The 19,515-nt window shown below is 37.9% G+C and overlaps 1 protein-coding gene across 1 annotated transcript in view; it reads left to right on the forward strand.

Moving 5' to 3' along the window:
• The window catches only part of MALRD1 (MAM and LDL receptor class A domain containing 1), a 625,167-nt gene that overhangs the window by 63,109 nt on the left and 542,543 nt on the right, over positions 1-19,515 (forward strand). Inside the window, exon 6 of the mRNA XM_060096153.1 lies at positions 7,405-7,501. Within this exon, the coding sequence (XP_059952136.1) occupies positions 7,405-7,501 (97 nt within the window). The remainder of the gene's footprint in view (positions 1-7,404; positions 7,502-19,515) is intronic.

Consider the following 19,515-nt stretch of genomic DNA (forward strand, 5'->3'; position numbering starts at 1 on the left):
GTATACATGTCCATGCCTCTCTCTCACTTCGTCCCAGCTTACCCGTCCCCCTCCCCGTGTCTTCAAGTCCATTCTCTACGTCTGCGTCTTTATTCCTGTCCTGCCCCTAGGTTCATCAGAACCTTTTTTTTTTTTTTTAGATTCCATATATATGTGTTAGCATACAACATTTGTTTTTCTCTTTCTGACTTACTTCACTCTGTATGATGGACGCTAGGTCCATCCACCTCACTACAAATAAATCAATTTTGTTTCTTTTATGGCTTAGTAATATTCCATTGTATATATGTGCCACATCTTCTTTATCCATTCATCGGTTGATGGACACATAGGTTGCTTCCATGTTCTGGCTATTGGAAATAGTGCTACAATGAACATTGTGGTACATGACACTTTTTGAATTATGGTTTTCTCAGGATATATGCCCAGTAGTGGGATTGCTTGGTCATATGGTAGTTCTATTTGTAGTTTTTAAAGAACTCTCTATACTGTTCTCCATAGTGGCTGTATCAATTTACATTCCCACCAGCAGTGCAAGGGCTTCCTTTTTCTCCACACCGTCTCCAGCATTTATTGTTTGTAGATTTTTTGATGATGGCCTTTCTGAACGGTGTGAGATGATATCTCATTGTAGTTTTGATTTGCATTTATCTAATGATTAATGATGTTGAGCATTCTTTCATGTGTCTTCTGGCAGTCTGTATATCTTCTCTGGAGAAATGTCTATTTAGGTCTTCTGCCAATTTTTGAACTAGATTGTTTTTTAGATATGGAGCTGCATGAGCTGCTTATATATTTTGGAGATTAATCCTTTGTCAGTTGCTTCATTTGCAAATATTTTCTCCCATTCTGAGGGTTGTCTTTTCATCTTCTTTATGGTTTCCTTTGTTGTGCAAAAGCTTTTAAGTATAATTAGGTCCCATTTGTTTATTTTTGTTTTTATTTCCTTTTCTCTAGGAGGTGGGTCAAGAAGGATCTTGCAGTGATTTATGTCATAGAATGTTCTGCCTATGTTTTCCTCTAAGAGTTTTACAGTGTCTGGCCTTACATTTGGGTCTTTAATCCATTTTGAGTTTATTTTTGTGTATGTTGTTAGGGCGTGTTCTAATTTCATTCTTTTACATGTAGCTGTCCAGTTTTCCCAGCACCACTTATTAAAGAGGCTGTCTTTTCTCCATTTTATATTCTTGCCTCCTTTATCAAGAGTAAGGTGCCCATATGTTCATGGGTTTATCTCTGGGCCTTCTGTCCTATTCCATTGACCTATATTTCTGTTTTTGTGCCAGTACCATACTTTCTTTATTACTGTAGCTGTGTAGCATAGTCTGAAGTCCGGGAGCCTGATTTCTCCAGCTCCGTTTTTCTTTCTCAAGATTGCTTTGGCTATTCGGGGTCTTTTGTGTTTCTATACAAATTTTAAGATATTTTGTCTTAGTTTCATGAAAAATGCCATTGGTAGTTTGATAGGGATTGCATTGAATTGGTAGATTGCTTTGGGTAGTATAGTCATTTTCACGATGTTGATTCCTCCAGTCCAAGATCATGGTATAACTCTCCATCTGTTTGCATCATCTTTAATTTCTTTCATCAGTGTCTTATAGTTTTCTGAATACTGGTCTTTTGTCTCCTTAGGTAGGTTTATTCCTAGGTATTTTGTTCTTTTTTTTGCAATGGTAAATGTGAGTGTTTCCTTAATTTCACTTTCAGATTTTTCATCATTAGTGTATAGGAATGCAAGAGATTTCTGTGCATTAATTTTGTATCCTGCTACTTTACCAAATTCATTGATTAGCTCTAGTATTTTTCTGGTAGCATCTTTAGGATTCTCTATGTATACTATCATGTCATTTGCAAACAGTGGCAGATTTACTTCTTCTTTTCCTATCTGGATTTCTTTTTATTCACTGATTGTTGTGGCTAAAACTTCCAAAACTATGTTGAATAATAGTGGTGAGCATGGACCATCTTGTCTTGCTCCTTATCTTAGAGGAAATGCTTTCAGTTTTTCACCATTGAGAATGAAGTTGGCTGTGGGTTTTTCATATATGGCCTTTATTATGTTGAGGTAAGTTCCCTCTATGCCCACTTTCTCTAAGGTTTTTATCATAAATAGCTGTTGAATTTTGTTGAAAGCTTTTTTCATCTGTTGAGATGGTCATATGGCTTTTCTCCTTCAATTTGTTTATATGGTGTATCACATTGATTGATTTGCCTATATTGAAGAATCCTTGCATTCCTGGAATAAACCCCACTAGATCATTGTGTATGATCCTTTTAATGTGTTGTTGGATTCTGTTTCGTAGTATTTTGTTGAGGATTTTTGCATCTATGTTCATCAGTGCTATTGGCCTTTAGTTTTCTTTCCTTGTGACATCATTGTCTTTCTTTTTTTTTTTTTTTTTTTTTGCAGTACGCGGGCCTCTCAGTGTTGTGGCCTCTCCCGCTGCAGAGCACAGGCTCCGGACACGCAGGCTCAGCAGCCATGGCTCACGGGCCCAGCTGCTCCGTGGCATGTGGGATCCTCCCGGACCAGGGCACGGACCCATGTCCCCTGCATCAACAGGCGGACTCTCAACCACTGTGCCACCAGGGAAGCCCCATTGTCTTTCTTTTTGATATCTTTGTGACATCTTTGTTTTGTTATCAGGGTGATGGTGGCCTCATAGAATGAGTTGGGGTGTGTTCCTCTCTCTGCTATATTTTGGAAGAGTTTGAGAAGAATAGGTGTTAGTTCTTCTCTAAATGTTTGATAGAATTCACCTGTGAAGCCATCTGGTCCTGGGCTTTTCTTTGTTGGAAGATTTTGAATCATAGTTTCAATTTCAGTGTTTGTGATTGGTCTGTTTATATTTTATGTTTCTTCCTAGTTCAGTCTCGGGAGGTTGTGCTTTTCTAAGAATTGGTCCATTTCTTCCAGGTTTTCCATTTATTGGCATATCGTTGCTTGTAGTAATCTCTCATGATCCTTTGTATTTCTGCAGTGTCAATTGTTACTTTTTCTTCATTTCTAATTCTGTTGATTTGAGTCTTCTCCCTTTTTTTCTTGATGAGTCTGGCTAATGGTTTATCAATTTTGTTTATCTTCTCAAAGAACCAGCTTTAGTTTTATTGATCTTTGCTATTGTTTCCTTCATTTCTTTTTCATTTATTTCTGATCTGTTCTTTATGATTTCTTTCCTTCTGCTAACTTCAAGGTTTTTTGTTCTTCTTTATCTAATTGCTTTAGGTGTAAGTTTAGGTTGTTTATTTGAGATGTTTCTTGTTTCTTGAGGTAGGATTATATTGCTGTAAAATTCGTTCTTAGAATTGCTTTTGCTGCATCCCATAGGTTTTGGATCATCGTATTTTCATTGTCATTTGTTTCTAGGTATTTTTTGATTTCCTCTTTGATTTTTTCAGTGATCTCTTGGTTATTTAGTAGTGTATTGTTTAGCCTCCATGTGTTTGTATTTTTTACAGATTTTTTCCTGTAATTGATATCAAGTCTCATAGTGTTGTGGTCGGAAAAGATACTTGATACGATTTCAGTTTTCTTAAATATACCAAGGTTTGTTTTGTGACCCAAGATATGATCTGTCCCAGAGAATGTTCCATGAGCAGTTGAGTAGAAAGTGTATTATGTTGTTTTTGGATGAAATGTCCTATAAATATCAATTAAGTCCATCTTATTTAATGTATCATTTAAAGCTTGTGTTTCCTTATTTATTTTCATTTTGGATGATCTGTCCATTGGTGAAAGTGGGGTGTTAAAGTCCCCTACTACAATTGTGTTACTGTTGATATCCCTTTTTATGGCTGTTAGCATTGCCTTATGTATGGAGGTGCTCCTATGTTGGATGCATAAATATTTACAATTGTTATACCTTCTTCTTGGATTGATCCCTTGATCATTATGTTGTGTGCTTCTTTGTCTCTTGTAATAGTCTTTATTTTAAAGTCTATTTTGTCTGATATGAGAATTGCTACTCCAGCTTTCTTCTGATTTCCATTTGCATGGGATATCTTTCTCCACCCCTCACTTTCAGTCTGTATGTGTCCAAGGTCTGAAGTAGGTCTCTTGTAGACCGCATATATACAGGTTTTGTTTTTGTATCCATTCAGCCAGTCTGTGTCTTTTGGTTGGAGCATTTAATCCATTTACATTTAAGGTAGTTATCGATATGTATGTTCCTATTATCATTTTCTTAATTATTTTGGGTTAGTTATTGTAGGTCTTATCCTTCTGTTGTGTTTCTAGCCTAGAGAAGTTCCTTTAGCATTTGTTGTAAAGCTGGTTTGGTGGTGCTGAATTCTCTTAGCTTTTGCTTGTCTTTAAGCTTTTGATTTCTCCATTAAATCTGAATGAGATCCTTGCTGGGTAGAGTAATCTTTGTTTTAGATTTTTCCCTTTCATCACTTTAAATATGTCCTGCCACTCCCTTCTGGCTTGCAGAGATTCTGCTGAAAGATCAGCTGTTAACCTTATGGGGATTCCCTTGTATGTTATTTGTTGCTTTTCCCTTGCTGCTTTTAATATTTTTTTCTTTGTGTTAATTTTTTGATAGTTTGATTAATATGTGTCTTGGTTTGTTTCTCTTTGGATTTTTCCTGTATGGGACTCTCTGCACTTCCTGGACTTGATTGACTATTTCCTTACCCATATTAGGGAATTTTCAACTATAATCTCTTCAGTTTTTTTTCAGTCCACTTCTTTTTCTCTTCTTCTTCTTGGACCTGTATAATTAGGATGTTGGTGCATTTAATGTTGTCCCAGAGGTCTCTGTGTCTCATGTTATTTTTGCATCAGTGCAGGCCATACCTGACTTTTGTGATGTTGCCAAACTCCTAACTCCATTATTTGTGTGTGATCTGCTTTTATTTTGCTACTTTGCTATTCTTTTTTTGTTGTTGTTGGCCATGCCCTGTGGCATGGGGGCTCTTTGTTTCCTGACCAGAGATCAAACCCTTGCCCCCTGCAGTGGAAACATAGAGTCCTAACCACTGGACCACCAGGAAATTCTCTTTTCTTTTCTTTATTTCACCTAATACAGAAAAAGTGAGGTGAGGATGTTTGGAAAACCTTATTTGCCAACGTTTTGGAGAAAACAAAGAATGTTAATCCCTTTTCTTAGAAACATAACTACCATATTACAAGCACAGCTCCTGACTATAGGGCCTCTCTTTTTAGTAAATTATCATGGGGTTCCACTTTCTTTAGCTCATTCAACCTATCCCTCTTTGCAGGATCCCAACCAGAATCCCTGGTAAATCTTTTTGTTAAATACGTTTAACTGGTGTTTCTCATTGTGCCTAGTGGGTCTTCTGTTTCATAGCCACACAGGTCCATTAGTAATTTCCCTGCAGTTAGAGAAATTGTTCTTTACCTAAGGAAAACATTTCCTCTTTCTGTGCCAGTGAGCTCAAAAGGCAGCCGATTTTCATACTAACATTTCTTCAGTTGAATCGAATAAATACATATTGCAAACTCTGGTGAGGAGAGGATTGAAGGTAAGAAGGTAATTTAAAATCTACTTTATTACATCAGGTGTGAAGATATACAAGTGGAAACAAAGATGGAAAGGAGGGGGTGTTAATAGGTCCTGACTGATTGGACATGTGACTGGAGGAAAAAGTCATTCCAAAGGCCATTTTAGAGTTTTGAGCACTGAAGTTTTGAGCAGTCGTCTGAAGTTTTGAGTGTCAGGGGAGAGGTCCAAGTTGAGGAGAAAGAATTTTATGAATCAGAAGTGACTTCATGTCATCGGAGTGAAAATATCCAGCAGGCTATGGAGATGTGGGAGGAGCACTCAAGAGAGAAGTTGACATTCCTGATGTAAACTTGTCATCATCCTGGGTGACAGTTAAAGCCCTGAGGATGAATGGGTTTGCAGGAAGGGTGTAGAGGAAAAAAGAAGAGGCTGGTGATTAGTTAACACTTATTTCCACTTCTCTCTTTAAATGTGGCTGCTACAGGTATATGCTTAGTTTGGCAAGAACTAGGGAATATATCTATGTGAGAAAGCTTTCAAGAAGAATAAAGTTAATCTGTAGAGAATATATTTTTTTATTGGTAAACACTATTCATCCAATAGCTTAAATATTTTAATAACTATGTTATAATAGCTAACACTAATGCCAACTATAGGCCAAGTGCAATTGTACATGTAATAACTCATTAATCCTTACATAAACCTTATCATATAGGTAATAACTTATTATTTTTATCAGTACCTTTTTACAAAGAAAACTGAGGCACAGAGATATTAAGTACCTTCTCCAAGGTCTTCTTGCTATGAAGTGGTGTATCTGGGATCTGAATTCAAGGAGTCTGGTTCCAAATGTACACTTTAATCACTGTGCTATATTGGCCTCATATGAACTATGCCTATGTAACAAAATTTTATAGACCTTTCCCAGCATGGTCCTGACTTATAGTCACATGGTTATTCTGTTTTATGTGAAGAGGAGATGACTTTCTGAGGGCTATATATTGATGGTTTGCTGGACACATTATGGATGTTTCTTATATTTTTAATAGACTAGTAGACAGCATCTGGTTCAAGAAGAAATGTATTAGTACATCTTTTTGTACAGAAACAAAAGAGAATGCAGCACAGAAAAATGCAGACCATCTGTTAAGCTAAGAAGCAGTGTGATGTTTTGGCATAATAGAATGTTTATATTATGAACAAGGCTGAGCAATGCACACAAGTTTAATGCATCCATGAATTAAGCCTCACACATCATTGGTATTCATTAGTGAAAGTGGGATAATACTTTCCACCAACACACCAATTTTCTATTTATTTAAGTAATTAGGATTACTTGATCTTTCCAAGTTTCTCAGATTCATTATACCAGAGTATTTCCTGGTGGAGACTGGGTTGGCTTCACATCACAATATAACATTCAGTCATTTTAACAATAAGTCACTGAACAACTATTTCCAGTCAATCACAAGCTATCTCTAGATAATGGCAGAAAATGTGCAGGAGGATACCACAAGGACATCCAAGGCAGGACTGTGAGTAAAATTCAGAGAACCAGAGGTGGAAATGGAGCACAGATGAAAAATGGCAAGAATCAAGAGTTCAAGATGGAGCATGGGTCCAAGAACTGGTAAATACTAAATAGTATGAATGCATAGGAACCAAACTCAGGAAATGATATGGGGCAGAAACCAGGTGACTATTGCTTCATTTCACAAACATGTTACCTAACCTAGACATGTGGGATAGAGATGACTGTACATTTTCTTGTTCTTCAAAATGTATGTTTAGATCTCTTTCTACTTGGAATTGGCATGGTCACCCAAGTGCTTCTAGGAAGTGACATGTGTCTTATTTTAGGCTCTGTGCTGTAAGACTGTGAGTTAGTAATGTTCCTTGCTCTTTGTTTTTGTTTTATTTCATTTTTCTTATCCAGGTTGTTTTTGAAGGCCAGATGATTTCAACTCATGAACAGGATGAAGTCATAGCTATTGATGATATAGCCTTCAGCTCAGGCTGCTTGCCTGCAAATGGTAAGAACTTTTTCTTATTTTGATCCCTATTGTGTAGTAAATCCAGTGCAATTTAAATATTGTATAATGACTTTGATCTGCTCTTTATTTTTACTTAATGCTTTAGAGTGAGCTATTTTCCATTGTTCTAATACACTGTGTAACAATGACTAGATTTATGCTAGAGGTGAAGATGGTATTTTTTTACTGCTGATGCTATAAAGAGCTGAAAGGTGTAATTTAGTCTCAGATTTGGAACCTTGTAGCAACGTTTACACTGTTTAGTTAAATCTTACCCAGCAAACTCTATGCCTTCTAGGAGATCGGGAGAAAACTGGCCTCCCTAGACTTGAAATTATCTTCTTGGAGAATCAATTTGACTATGCCACTGAAAGACACAAATGGAGAAATATATTAATTATAATCTATTTTCTATTTAGATTGAAACAACTAGATCAATAAACCACACAGATCTAAAAAGTCATCCATATCGGTCCCTTGAGTATATTAACTGTATAATATTCAATTCACCAGTCACATTGTTCTCAATAGAAACGTTCAATGTTTAAAATATAAATTGGTAATGATAAAATTAACTTAGTCTAATAAGCAATAACTATACATATTCAGATATATGTGATTATAGATATTTGATAGATATTTTTCCTTTTGAAATTTTATTATGATATAGTAGAATAAAGATAGCTATTTTGGGCTTCCCTGGTGGTGCAGTTGTTGGGAGTCCGCCTGCCGATGCAGGGGACGCAGGTTCGTGCCCCGGTCTGGGAGGATCCCACATGCCGCGGAGCGGCTGGGCCCGTGAGCCATGGCCGCTGGGCCTGCGCGTCCAGAGCCTGTGCTCCGCGACGGGGGAGGCCGCGGCAGTGAGAGGCCCGCATACCACACACACAAAAAAAGATAGCTATTTTGTAGAGAGGATTCCCAGTTCTAATTTTGTACAAAGATATGGTAGTCGTGGTAAAAAATGTTCCAGTAACAGAAGAGATGGATTGGTCTACCTAAGAGAAATCAAAGAAACTTGATAAAGGGTGTTTGTATTGCACTTTGATGTTTAAAAAGCACTCCTGCTGTTATGATAAGAGCTTACAGGTATGTGTCTTTTGCCACTCAAACCAAGATGAGGTTTTACAGGAGCTGATGACAGCACCTTCTAAACACTGGAACACATAAAGGTCTCTTTCATCTTTGTACTGTCAATTCTCAGTATATGTTAGTAAGAAATCATGATAGGATAAATTGAAACATAGGTAAATTGAAATGGAGAACTTTAAAGGAACAGACTATAACCTCCACCCATGCCTAGAAGTAAATAATTTAAGTATAAACATCAGTGCCTTTTCACTAAAAGAAGATAATATTTATTAGATTTATCAGAAGAGGATCAATATACCAGTGTAGAATACATTGTTAACTCCAGAAAAAACATGATCTGCCGTTCAAATGTCCCCTAATAATTCCTCTTCTGTTACCCTGCATGGTTGGTCCTAAGGCCAGAACACAGCCTACTTATGCTTGATTTTTAATGAGACACCTAGTCCCTGACCCTGATCACTTCAGCAGGGTCTTTATATATCTCAGTTTTATAGTTTCTGCAGAAATTGAGGTCTGCCAAACAAAATGATCCCTAATAGTTCTATTTATTGCCCAGTCTGGCTGATCACCCTCAAAGGAGAATAAAGCAGTGAAATCAGCTATTGGCTGGACTTTCTGAACCACCAGGAAGTTAGGAACTGGCTGTTGCCATTGAAACTTTGTTTACATTACAGATTTACACAGGAGAATGCTTGGGTTGTGCTTGGGACTTGAGATCGCTTGTAATAGGACTCTGCTATCATTTCAGACATGAACTTACTCTTCATCTTTGGCTCTGGGAACCAAAGCCATTTCCCTAATTACCCATTATCCATACACTGGGACAGAGGCTGGTATAGATGGGCCATAATAATTATTCAGAAGACGAATGCCAGATTTTTAGTAAGCACTTAAAAGAACTCCTTAAAATCACTATAGAAAAAAAAGCAATAGTAGTGGGATTGAGAGCATCAGAAAGTTGGACATTCAAGGAAAAGTTGTGGTCACATAGAAAAATATTGGAGTCTACAATTTCTAAGAATAGTTCTAGATAGTGTTATCACCGTTATTATTTTGAGGTGGTGTAGAAATAAAGTTTACTGAAGATGAGACATGAACTTTAAAGCTAAATTATTGGGCAGGCCTTTTACATGGATATTAAAGTTATACAAGGTTACAAGGTAAGGGCCTAGAGAAGAAGACTTTGAAATCCAAGACTGAAGTCTTTAGTGAATATGGAAATCAGATCTCCTGCATGGATGACACAGGGCGCTAACTTGGATGTCATGGGCCAAGATGTTTTTACACCATGGAAGAATGAATCATTGTATAGAAGCAACATTGGGGATTTAGAAGGATGGCAATTTTAATTTTAGGCCTTTTGTTTTATGGGGCATTGGAAAAGAGAGTCTCCCCTTGGGAAAGCTACAAAGGAAGTGGTCTCTTTTTGGGGAAAGCCAGTACTCAGGTAAGGTCACAGAGTGTTCTTTGACTCTTTGAAGGTGAGAGTGCAGGGGTTTTGTTTTTTGTTTTTCAAATAGAAGGAGGATTGAGGGCATATTTAAACTTCTGGGAGGAAAACACAGCAGCATGAGGATTAATAATGGAGAAAAAGGATAAAGTATTATGGGATAGGACTGGCACTTGGATGGAGTTCCGTTTTGTAAATGGTGAGAATGTGAGAGGTGGTAAAATTAAGTAGCATTAAATTTTCAAATGAGACTCTCCGGTCAAGTTCAGGCACTATCATGATAGACTACACCTAGTTAACCATCAGAATCACATAGAAGAGTGATAGATTCTGGGATTCACTCCAGACCTGCTAGATGGGAATCACTGAGGATGGAGCCTACATTTAAAGTAATGTTCTCAGGAAATTTTTGTGAAGTCAGGCAATCCTAGGTTTAAGAACAGAACTAACCTTTTGGGATCCACAAGACCTAGTCTCGTGTTGATTATTGCACTTGGCAGTGACTGCCCTGGAGCAGGGTTCTGGATGACTAGAGTCTGTGGTTGCAGTCTTGGTGGTGACAGTCAAGGTAAGAGAAGCAGGCAGACATCTTCTGGACATGTCCATCAGAAAATCCTACTCCAATGGACAATAGGGTTAGGTGTGCATTTGGAAGCAAGAAAGCAGAAAAGTTTGCTTAAATGACTTAATAGAGGATATAGACAGTCATGGCATAGGTTCTTCAACTCTGATACTGCTAAATTCAAGGACTAAGGGATTTCCTTTGTATTTCCCTCATGCTTGTCATCTTATGCTCATAGAATAACCTCTTGCATTCAGGGCAGGAAGAAGGAAGGAATGGGAAGGGACGTAGTTTCGGACATGTCATTCATCGGCTAGGTGATTTTTGGGCAGACGACCTTAGTTGCTAGGGAGGCTAAGAAAACTGAAGATTTAGATTTGGCCTCTGTAATAAAGGCAGGCAAGGGGAACAGGTTTATAAGTCGAGGGCACAAATATATTTGCTACAGAAACTCAACATCAGTATGTTTAGAATTAGATTCGAATTTTCTTTCAAACTCTGTTCCTTCTCCTGCGTTCCCTGTTTTAGTTGTTGGAGTCTATTTGGTCTCACTCAGGAGCCAAGGAGTCGTCCTTAAATCCTTCTTTTCTTTTCTCTTCTCCACATTAATTTGGTTCAAAACGTTATTGAGAAAAAAAAAAACGTTATTGAGGGAATGTCCTTATATTTCTCAAATTGTCTTCACTTATTTATTCATTATTATTTATCCAACTCTGAGTTTGTTTGCCCCATTTTTTTCTCTTGGATTGTTAAAAATTCCAGTTTCAGTCTATTTCACCCCCCTGTTCACCACTCCCTGCTATCCACCAGATTGTACTTTCTAGCATCCAAATGTGACCAATCTCTATTTTGTTTAAATCCATCAGTAACTCTCATTGCCTTCAGAATGGAATTGAAATATTTGGTCATGACATAAGCTCACCAGGATCCTGCTCTTAGGCACCAGCCCAACTTCTTCCTTAATTTCCCCAAGAATTCCCATATTCTGGCCCAAAAGAACTACCTGTGAATCCAGCAACACAGCGTTATCTCATTCTTGGGTATCTTTTCAAACCTTGCTCCCTCTTCTTATTCATGAAAAAAATTTTTGGCCTGTTCTGCTACTAGATATCCTTCCAGACTGAGTCAATGTCTCTTTTCTGAGAAGCCTTCTCTTACAGAAAATCCCCCCACACTCCCAATCCCTGTACAAACACACACACACACACAGTGTATTAATTTATCTCTACAACTAAATGCTGAGTTTCTTGAGGGCAAAGTTAGTAGTGTCTTACTCATTTGTGGATCCCGAGTGCAGAGCAAGTACTTAATAAATAATTGATTGAATAAAGAATATGTGCAATTATTTAAACATCAAGTATTTGGGATTTTGTATGAATTCTTCTTCCTTCCTCTAAGCTACAGCACCATTCTATAAAAAGCAGGTTTAAATAAAATATCATGGGAATATGTTTAAAGCAGTACTTACACTTATGCTAAGAAATACTATATTATTTTTAGGTTTTTGTTTTAGTATCAAAAATAAAGATATGTCTTCAAACTATATAATGTGATTTTTTATCTGGGATGAATTAATCTGAGCCAAGCATTTGCCATATTTTAGTAGAAACATAGTGTTTTTGTCATTTTATAGCCGAAATATAGTACTTGGAAATGAATACTGCTTGGAAGTGAATGCTGTAATATGTCTTTTGGTGGTTATTTTGGTTATAAAAATGGTTCTAAGATATATAGGTTTTCTGACAAGACTTCTTTATTTTCTTATTTCTTCAAACCAGTGTGCTTTCAAAAATTTGTTCTAATTTTTTTTTTTTTTTTTGAGACTAGGGAGCAATTCTGTTACTGTGTTTTTATTTTCTGTGTTCTGATGCTTTGATGTCTGGGGTCTTGCTGACCCTGGAGGGACTGTCTCTTCCAGGGTGAGCCAATTCCTAGAGACAGTAAAACAGCTCACCATACAGTGTATTTTTCAAATGCAAACCGACCAATCCAGAGCACCCACCCCAGCCACTTTAGGCTTTCACACTCTGGGTCACTGTGTACCTGCCCTAATCACCTCAGGGTCAGTGCATGTTTCCTAAGACCGCCATAAAAAAATACCACAGACTGGGTGGCTTAAGCAACAGAAATTTATTTTCTCATGATTCTGGAGGCTGGAAGTCCAAGATCAAGGTGTCACCAAGTTTGTTTTCTTTCCTTGCCTGTGGATGACTCTCTTCTCTCTGGATCTTCACAGTCTTCTCTGTGTGTGTGTCGATATCCTAAATGCCTCTTATAAGGACACCAATCCTATTGGATTAGAACCCACCAATATGACCTCATTTTACCTTAATTACCTCTGTATACCTCCAAATATGGTCACATTCTGAGGTGCTGAGGGTTTGGACTTCAACATATGAATTGGGAGTGGCGGGTCCAGTTCAGCCCATAAGAGCAAGGTACTAAACAACTAGGGACAGCCCTGACTGGATAAATGAAATATTGATGGATATGCAGATCATGGCTCTATGTTTGTCAAATCTCATGGAAATAAATACCCAAAAGTATAATTTTACTGTATATCATTTTTAAAGAAGAAATAGTAGCGTTTTACAATTGGAAACATTCTGATGATGAGTAATCCACCATATAGATTATTAAGGGTAGTATTATCTTTAGGGAAAAAACATAACTGATTCTCTCTACTTACTCTTTACTATAGAAATACAGCTCTCTTTATAAAAGTGCTAGATATAGGTATTTTTGTGGTTTCGGAATATTTTCAAGATGAAAAATAAAACTAAATTCTTTTTATAATATTAAATCTTTTAGATTATTCCCACACTTTCAAACAGTATCTTTCTAATTATTGCCCTTCGCAAGATATGAGTATCCACTGTACATGTATTGAAAGGAAGACCTGTTTAGACTTTATCAAAGTCTAAAAAGACCCAGGTTTGTGACTGTGACTAAATAAGAATGTGCTTAATCACTGATTCTTTTTTTTTTTTTTTGCGGTATGCGGGCCTCTCACTGTTGTGGCCTCTGGGCATGAACCCGTGTCCCCTGCATCGGCAGGCGGACTCTCAACCACTGCGCCACCAGGGAAGCCCTAATCACTGATTCTTTTTGTTTGTTTGTTTGTTTGTTTGTTTTTTGCGGTATGCGGGCCTCTCACTGTTGTGGCCTCTCCCGCTGCGGAGCACAGGCTCCGGACGCGCAGACCCAACTGCCATGGCTCACAGGCCCAGCCGCTCCGCGGCATGTGGGATCCTCCCACACTGGGGCACGAACCCGTGTCCCCTGCATCGGCAGGCAGACTCTCAACCACTGTGCCACCAGGGAAGCCCTAATCACTGATTCTTAAATAACATTGCTTCTTGAAGAAATTACTGTATATTTTTATAAAGATTGCATGTTAGGGCTCATAATTAAATATCATGAATATTCTGTGAATATTTTTATGTTGGTTTGCCAGGACTTTGCCTTAGTCTCATTTATGAACATTCCAAATACACAAATTATTCCTTAATGAGAACCTGAATAATGCTTATATATTATCCAGTTAAATAAGCATTATTTAACTAGTTACCTTTTTTATCTTATTAACTTCTAGCTACCTTTTAAGATCTAATGACTATTCATTGAAATTCATTACTGTTTTAAGAAAACTCATAAAGAAATTGTCAAAAGCCCCTGGAGTCAAAAATGGATGTCAATTATAACTTTTGCTGCAATAGCCTTGAGGCTTGGACTTCATTCTCTTCCATCTGAGTTATGTGGCCAATTTCACATAACCTGTTTGTACAAGATAAGACTTGAAGGATGGCAGGCTCTACACATGTGGCTTCATTGGTATAGAGACTTTGAAATTGTTGGCAAAGCTTCATCCTGCCGATTATACATCATTGATGGAGAATTTTAAAATGCCAAACATAATTTTCTACTGCTGGATTGTGGTGCAATATAAAAATGAAAGAGGGTGTGGGGAGGGAGAGAAAATGAATATGAATATAAATATAGAGGACATCTTTAAATAACTTTGAGCTCTGAAATAGAATGCACTAAAATAAAAAGCTGTCCAGGAGATTAGTTGATTGACAACTTATTAACCTCCACCATATCATTGTTTTTGTGCTTTCAAATTCCAATTTGGGGGACTAAAGGTAGTAGAAGTGGTTGATATTGGTGAAAGATATTTAATAGCAACTGATACAGGCTGAATTTTAAATTCCATGCAATTTATAATTGACTATTTTGCTATTTTTGTTTACAGTACTTTTGTGGTTATTGTATAAATAGTGAAAAATTAAAGATAATATCCAACAGTTAATTGAACTATGGCAAACATTTAATTATGCAGCTCCAGGGGCTGAAGATTTGTAGCTATTATACGAATCTACAAAAACTACAGTTTTAATTGTTTCATGGTAATTGTTATTGTGCAATCTTAGTTTCATTTATTGCCCACACTCCCTTAATTGCATATGCAGTTTTATTTTCAGTGGATCTTATGTTCAAGAAGCTTTGCATATTCATCATTTGTTAGCTTCCATTATGAGAAACCAGATTATGGATGTTATTCGTAAATCATATTCACAACCAATTGCTTCAATTTTATTTCCAATACAAATGTGAACAATTTATATAGAGTCTGTGCTGTTGTAAAAGATTTCATTGAATTGGTCTTAGGTCATTTATTCATTCATTCATTAAACAAGTATATATTGAACATCTATGTTATGTCAAGAATTTTTCTAGACATGAGGGAGAGGCAGTGAAAAAACAAATGGTAATCCCTGAGTTTATGGAATTTATATTTTAGTCAGAAAGAGAAAGAAGCTAAGCAAGTAAATAGAAAAAGGTACTTTATGTCAAGTGGTGTTATGTGCTATGGGTACAATAAAGCAGAAAACTGAGGTAAGGGTACCACAGGCAAGGGGGAGATAAGTTTTAAATAGAGTGGTCAGACATGGTCACACGAAGAACATATTTTCTGAGCAAAAAAGAAAAAAAAAGTTGAGAGGTCAAGCCATGTGTGTATTGGAAGGAAGCCACGTGTCAAGGCGAAAGTCCTGAAGCAAGAGTAAGCCTGGTTTGTAAGAGGAGGATCATGGAAAGGACTTTTGCATGCATTTCTTGTAGGATAGAAGTCCGTGCAATGATTTTGAGCAGAGGAGACATGATCTGACTTGTTGCTTGATTTAGCTTTAATATGTTCTTCTTGTCCTTCTTTCTGTAAATGGATAGTTAAATTACAGGATTTGAGGTCAATCATTTTTCATTCCTAATGAAAACTTTTATAATTACTAATTTCCTTCTAAGTACTATTTTAGCTATATGACACAAATTTTAGTAAGTTATATTTTCATTCAGATCAAAATACTTGGTTATTTCAAAGTCTGTTTTATTTAAACGTGTGATATTTAATTACCGAATAAATGTGGATTTCCCAGATTTGTAGTTTAATTTTGTTTTAGTCTGAGGATATTGAAAGATAATAATGGAGCAAGGACAGCGACAAGGAGACAAAATAAGAAGTTTTAACTATAATCCAGAAAGAATGATGTTCCCTTAACTGAGAATTGGTAGTAGTAGTGAGTACTTCGATGTAGTGAGATTCTAGATGTGTTTTATAGACCAAGCAAAGATTTGCTGATGGATGGCATGTCCGATGAAAGTAAGAGATGTATCATACATGTCTCTACTCTTTTTACCTGAACCAGAAGGATGGAGTTGTCATGGACTGAGATGAGAAAATGTGGGAGGAGAAAGTTTGGGCCGAGAAAATCAGAAAATATGCCTAGTTTCAGGCATATTTCTTTTGAAATGCATGTTGGTTATCCAAGTGAAGTGGCCAAGTCAGCAACAGGATATGCCGGAGTCCAGTGAAAGGTCTGGACCTAAGTTATAGTTCTATGAGTTATTGGCATTGGAAATGTTTTAAAGGCATGAGACTAGGTGATGTTAACAATATTGTGAGAAGAGACGAGATCCAAGGCTAATGTCATCTTGTGTAACATCGACGAGATGAGGGAAAACCAGCCAAGGAGATGAGAATAAATGCTAGTCATTTAAGATGAAAACCAGGAGAGAATTATGTACCAGGATCCAGTGAAGAAAACATTTCAAGAAAAAGGGAGTGAACAACTATATCAATATTACTGATATGTCAGGTATGTTGGGAAGGAAAAATTAAATATTATTGTAGGTTAACAATGGAGAGGTCAGCTTTGATATATGCAGTTTCAGCGCAGTGGTAAGGGTTAAAAAAAAAGGAATAGAGTTCTGATATATGTTACACCAACATGAATAAACCTTGACAACATCTGAGAAGTAAAAAGTCAAACACAAGAAGCTATATAATGTGTGATTCCATTTTATAAAATGTGCGGAATAGGCAAAGTCATCAGAAAGCAGAACAGTGGTTGCCAGAAGCTGAGGAGGGGGAGAGAATGGGAGTGATTGCTAATGGATACAGGGTTTTATTTTGGAGTGATGGAAATGTTTTGGAATTAGATAATGGTGATAATTGCATGACACTGAGAATGTATAAAAGCCACCAAATTGTGTACTTTTAAATGGTTAAAGTGGTGAATTTTAGGTTATGTGAATTTTAACTTCATTTTTAAAAAATTGAAAAAACCTCATTGGAACAGATGCAAGAGAGAATGGGGGGAGAAGAAGTGGTGTTGGAATCAGTGAGAATAGGCAGAACTTGGAGAAGTTAGTTGGAGGGAGTTGGAGGTTTAAGAGATTTTCTTAAGATGGGTGAGATTGTGGCCTCTTGTATACTGAAGGGAAAGAAAGCATGTGGGATGTAAAAGAGGGGAGGAAATTGCTGGAATGATTGCAAAATAGGGGAGAGGAGATGCATTTCCTGGGTAAATGAAAGGAGTGGACCTAGAGAGGAGCAGGACTGGTTGATCACAGTTAAGAGGAGGAAAGGCATGTGGGTGGCGGTGCAGGTGGTGGGGCTTGTGAGGTTTTCTTCTGGTTTCTCTCATTTTCCCAATGAAACATAAAGCAAGATGATTAGCTGAGGGGGAGGAGGAGTTGGAGATTTAAGGAGTGGATAGAGGGCTTTGAACAGTTGTCTAGAAATGGAAGAAAAGGAAAGAATTAGGAAGATGTAGCGGGATGGCCCCAGTGCAATGAAGTGAGTAGTCAGGAATATGAAGTCATTTCAGTCAGCTTGGTGTTGACCCATCACTCCCGTTCATCTGCACGGATGCAGGTGTCGTGTGGGTCTCAGCCTATTCACAGTGATGCTATCTGCCAGGAATCTCAGGCGCTCACCTGGGCCCAGATTACATGTCGTGAGTCCCCACAGACATTTCCCAGACCAGAGCCAGTGCTGTGATATTGTGGCTAGTCCAGCCCTTGTGGTTCTTATGATTATAAGACACACCCCTGCAACAACCATCAGGGAACTTTGGAAAAACAAGGTTTGCTTCTTACAGGTCCTGGAGGGTACCCAGCACATCCAAGGGCCGTACAACGAGGTTGTGGGGAGAGAGAGAGTAAACCTAGGGTTCTGCCTTTGTTGGAGTCGAGGATGGGGTGCCTAGGGTTTCCCGGTTTTACTTTTTATTGTTGAATTTAAAACATACAAGTGGGAATTAAAGTGCAGTAAGGGAAAAGCTGGGTCACTCGAGTGCTCAGTTATCTAGGTCACCAAGGGCTGTTGAAAAGTGGAACTTCATGGGTGGGACGGACTGGCTCTTTATCCAGTGTGTAGGGGGCAATGTGTTTATTAGAGATGGATGTCTTTGAAATGGATGCCTCAGCAATCAAAAGGTTGATGTCAGACACTTACATTACAATCAAGAAAGCTAATTGTCAGGCACTTACACTACATGAAGGATTGTACTTATCAGAGTTTTTGTCCTGAGTTTGTGGAAGCATGAGAAGAGCCAGCAGATGACTATTTTCTAACATCAGTAAAAAAGAAATGAGGACATGAGAGAGGATGAAAGGAATTGCAAAACTGGAGGACCATTAGCTTTGTAGGTCCTGTTGCTGTCAAAAATTTTTTACAGTAGAGATACTAGAGGGAGTGAGTGGAAAGATAGGGGTGATGGTTGGGGAGTGGGCCCCTCATAATTAAGATAGAGGAAGTGTTATCACCATTAATTATGATCATATTCAGCCGAGTGGTGGCAGAAGTGGTTTTACATCAGCAGTTCTCCTTCATGAGCATCAGTAAGAAAAATCAAGAAATTGAGGGGCAAGATGAATGTGAACATTGAAATGACAAAGAGTGACATTGAGCCAACGGGTAAAGTAATCAGGGATTGAGGGGTAGGGCACCAGTGTCTGTAGATGACTGTAACAAGATGTCAAAAGATTCAAAGCTCAGATATTTAGGAAGGTGAGAAACCTCCATACTTTCTCCATAGTGGCTGTACCCATTTACATTCCCACCAACAGTGCAAGAGGGTTCCCTTTTCTCCACATCCTCGCCAACATTAGGTATTCGTGTTCTTTCTGATGATAGCCATTCTGACTGTATAAGATGATATCTCATCGCAGTTTTTTTTTTTTTTTTCTTTTTTTGCGGTATGCGGGCCTCTCACTGTTGTGGCCTCCCCCGTTGCGGAGCACAGGCTCCGGATGCGCAGGCCCAGCGGCCATGGCTCACGGGCCCAGCCGCTCCGCGGCATATGGGATCCTCCCAGACCGGGGCACGAACCCGTATCCCCTGCATCGGCAGGCGGACTCTCAACCACTGCGCCACCAGGGAGGCCCCTCATTGCAGTTTTGATTTGCATTTCCCTGATAATTAGTGATGTTGAGCATTTTTTCATGTGCCTGTTGGCCACCTGCATTTCCTCTTTAAAAAAATGTCTATTCAGTTCTTCTGCCCATTTTTTAACAGGTTGTTCGTTTTTTTGATGTTGAGTTGTATGAGCTTTTTATATATTTTGG

The sequence above is a fragment of the Mesoplodon densirostris genome, chromosome 4, assembly GCF_025265405.1.
Source record: "Mesoplodon densirostris isolate mMesDen1 chromosome 4, mMesDen1 primary haplotype, whole genome shotgun sequence".
Lineage (NCBI taxonomy): Eukaryota > Metazoa > Chordata > Mammalia > Artiodactyla > Ziphiidae > Mesoplodon > Mesoplodon densirostris.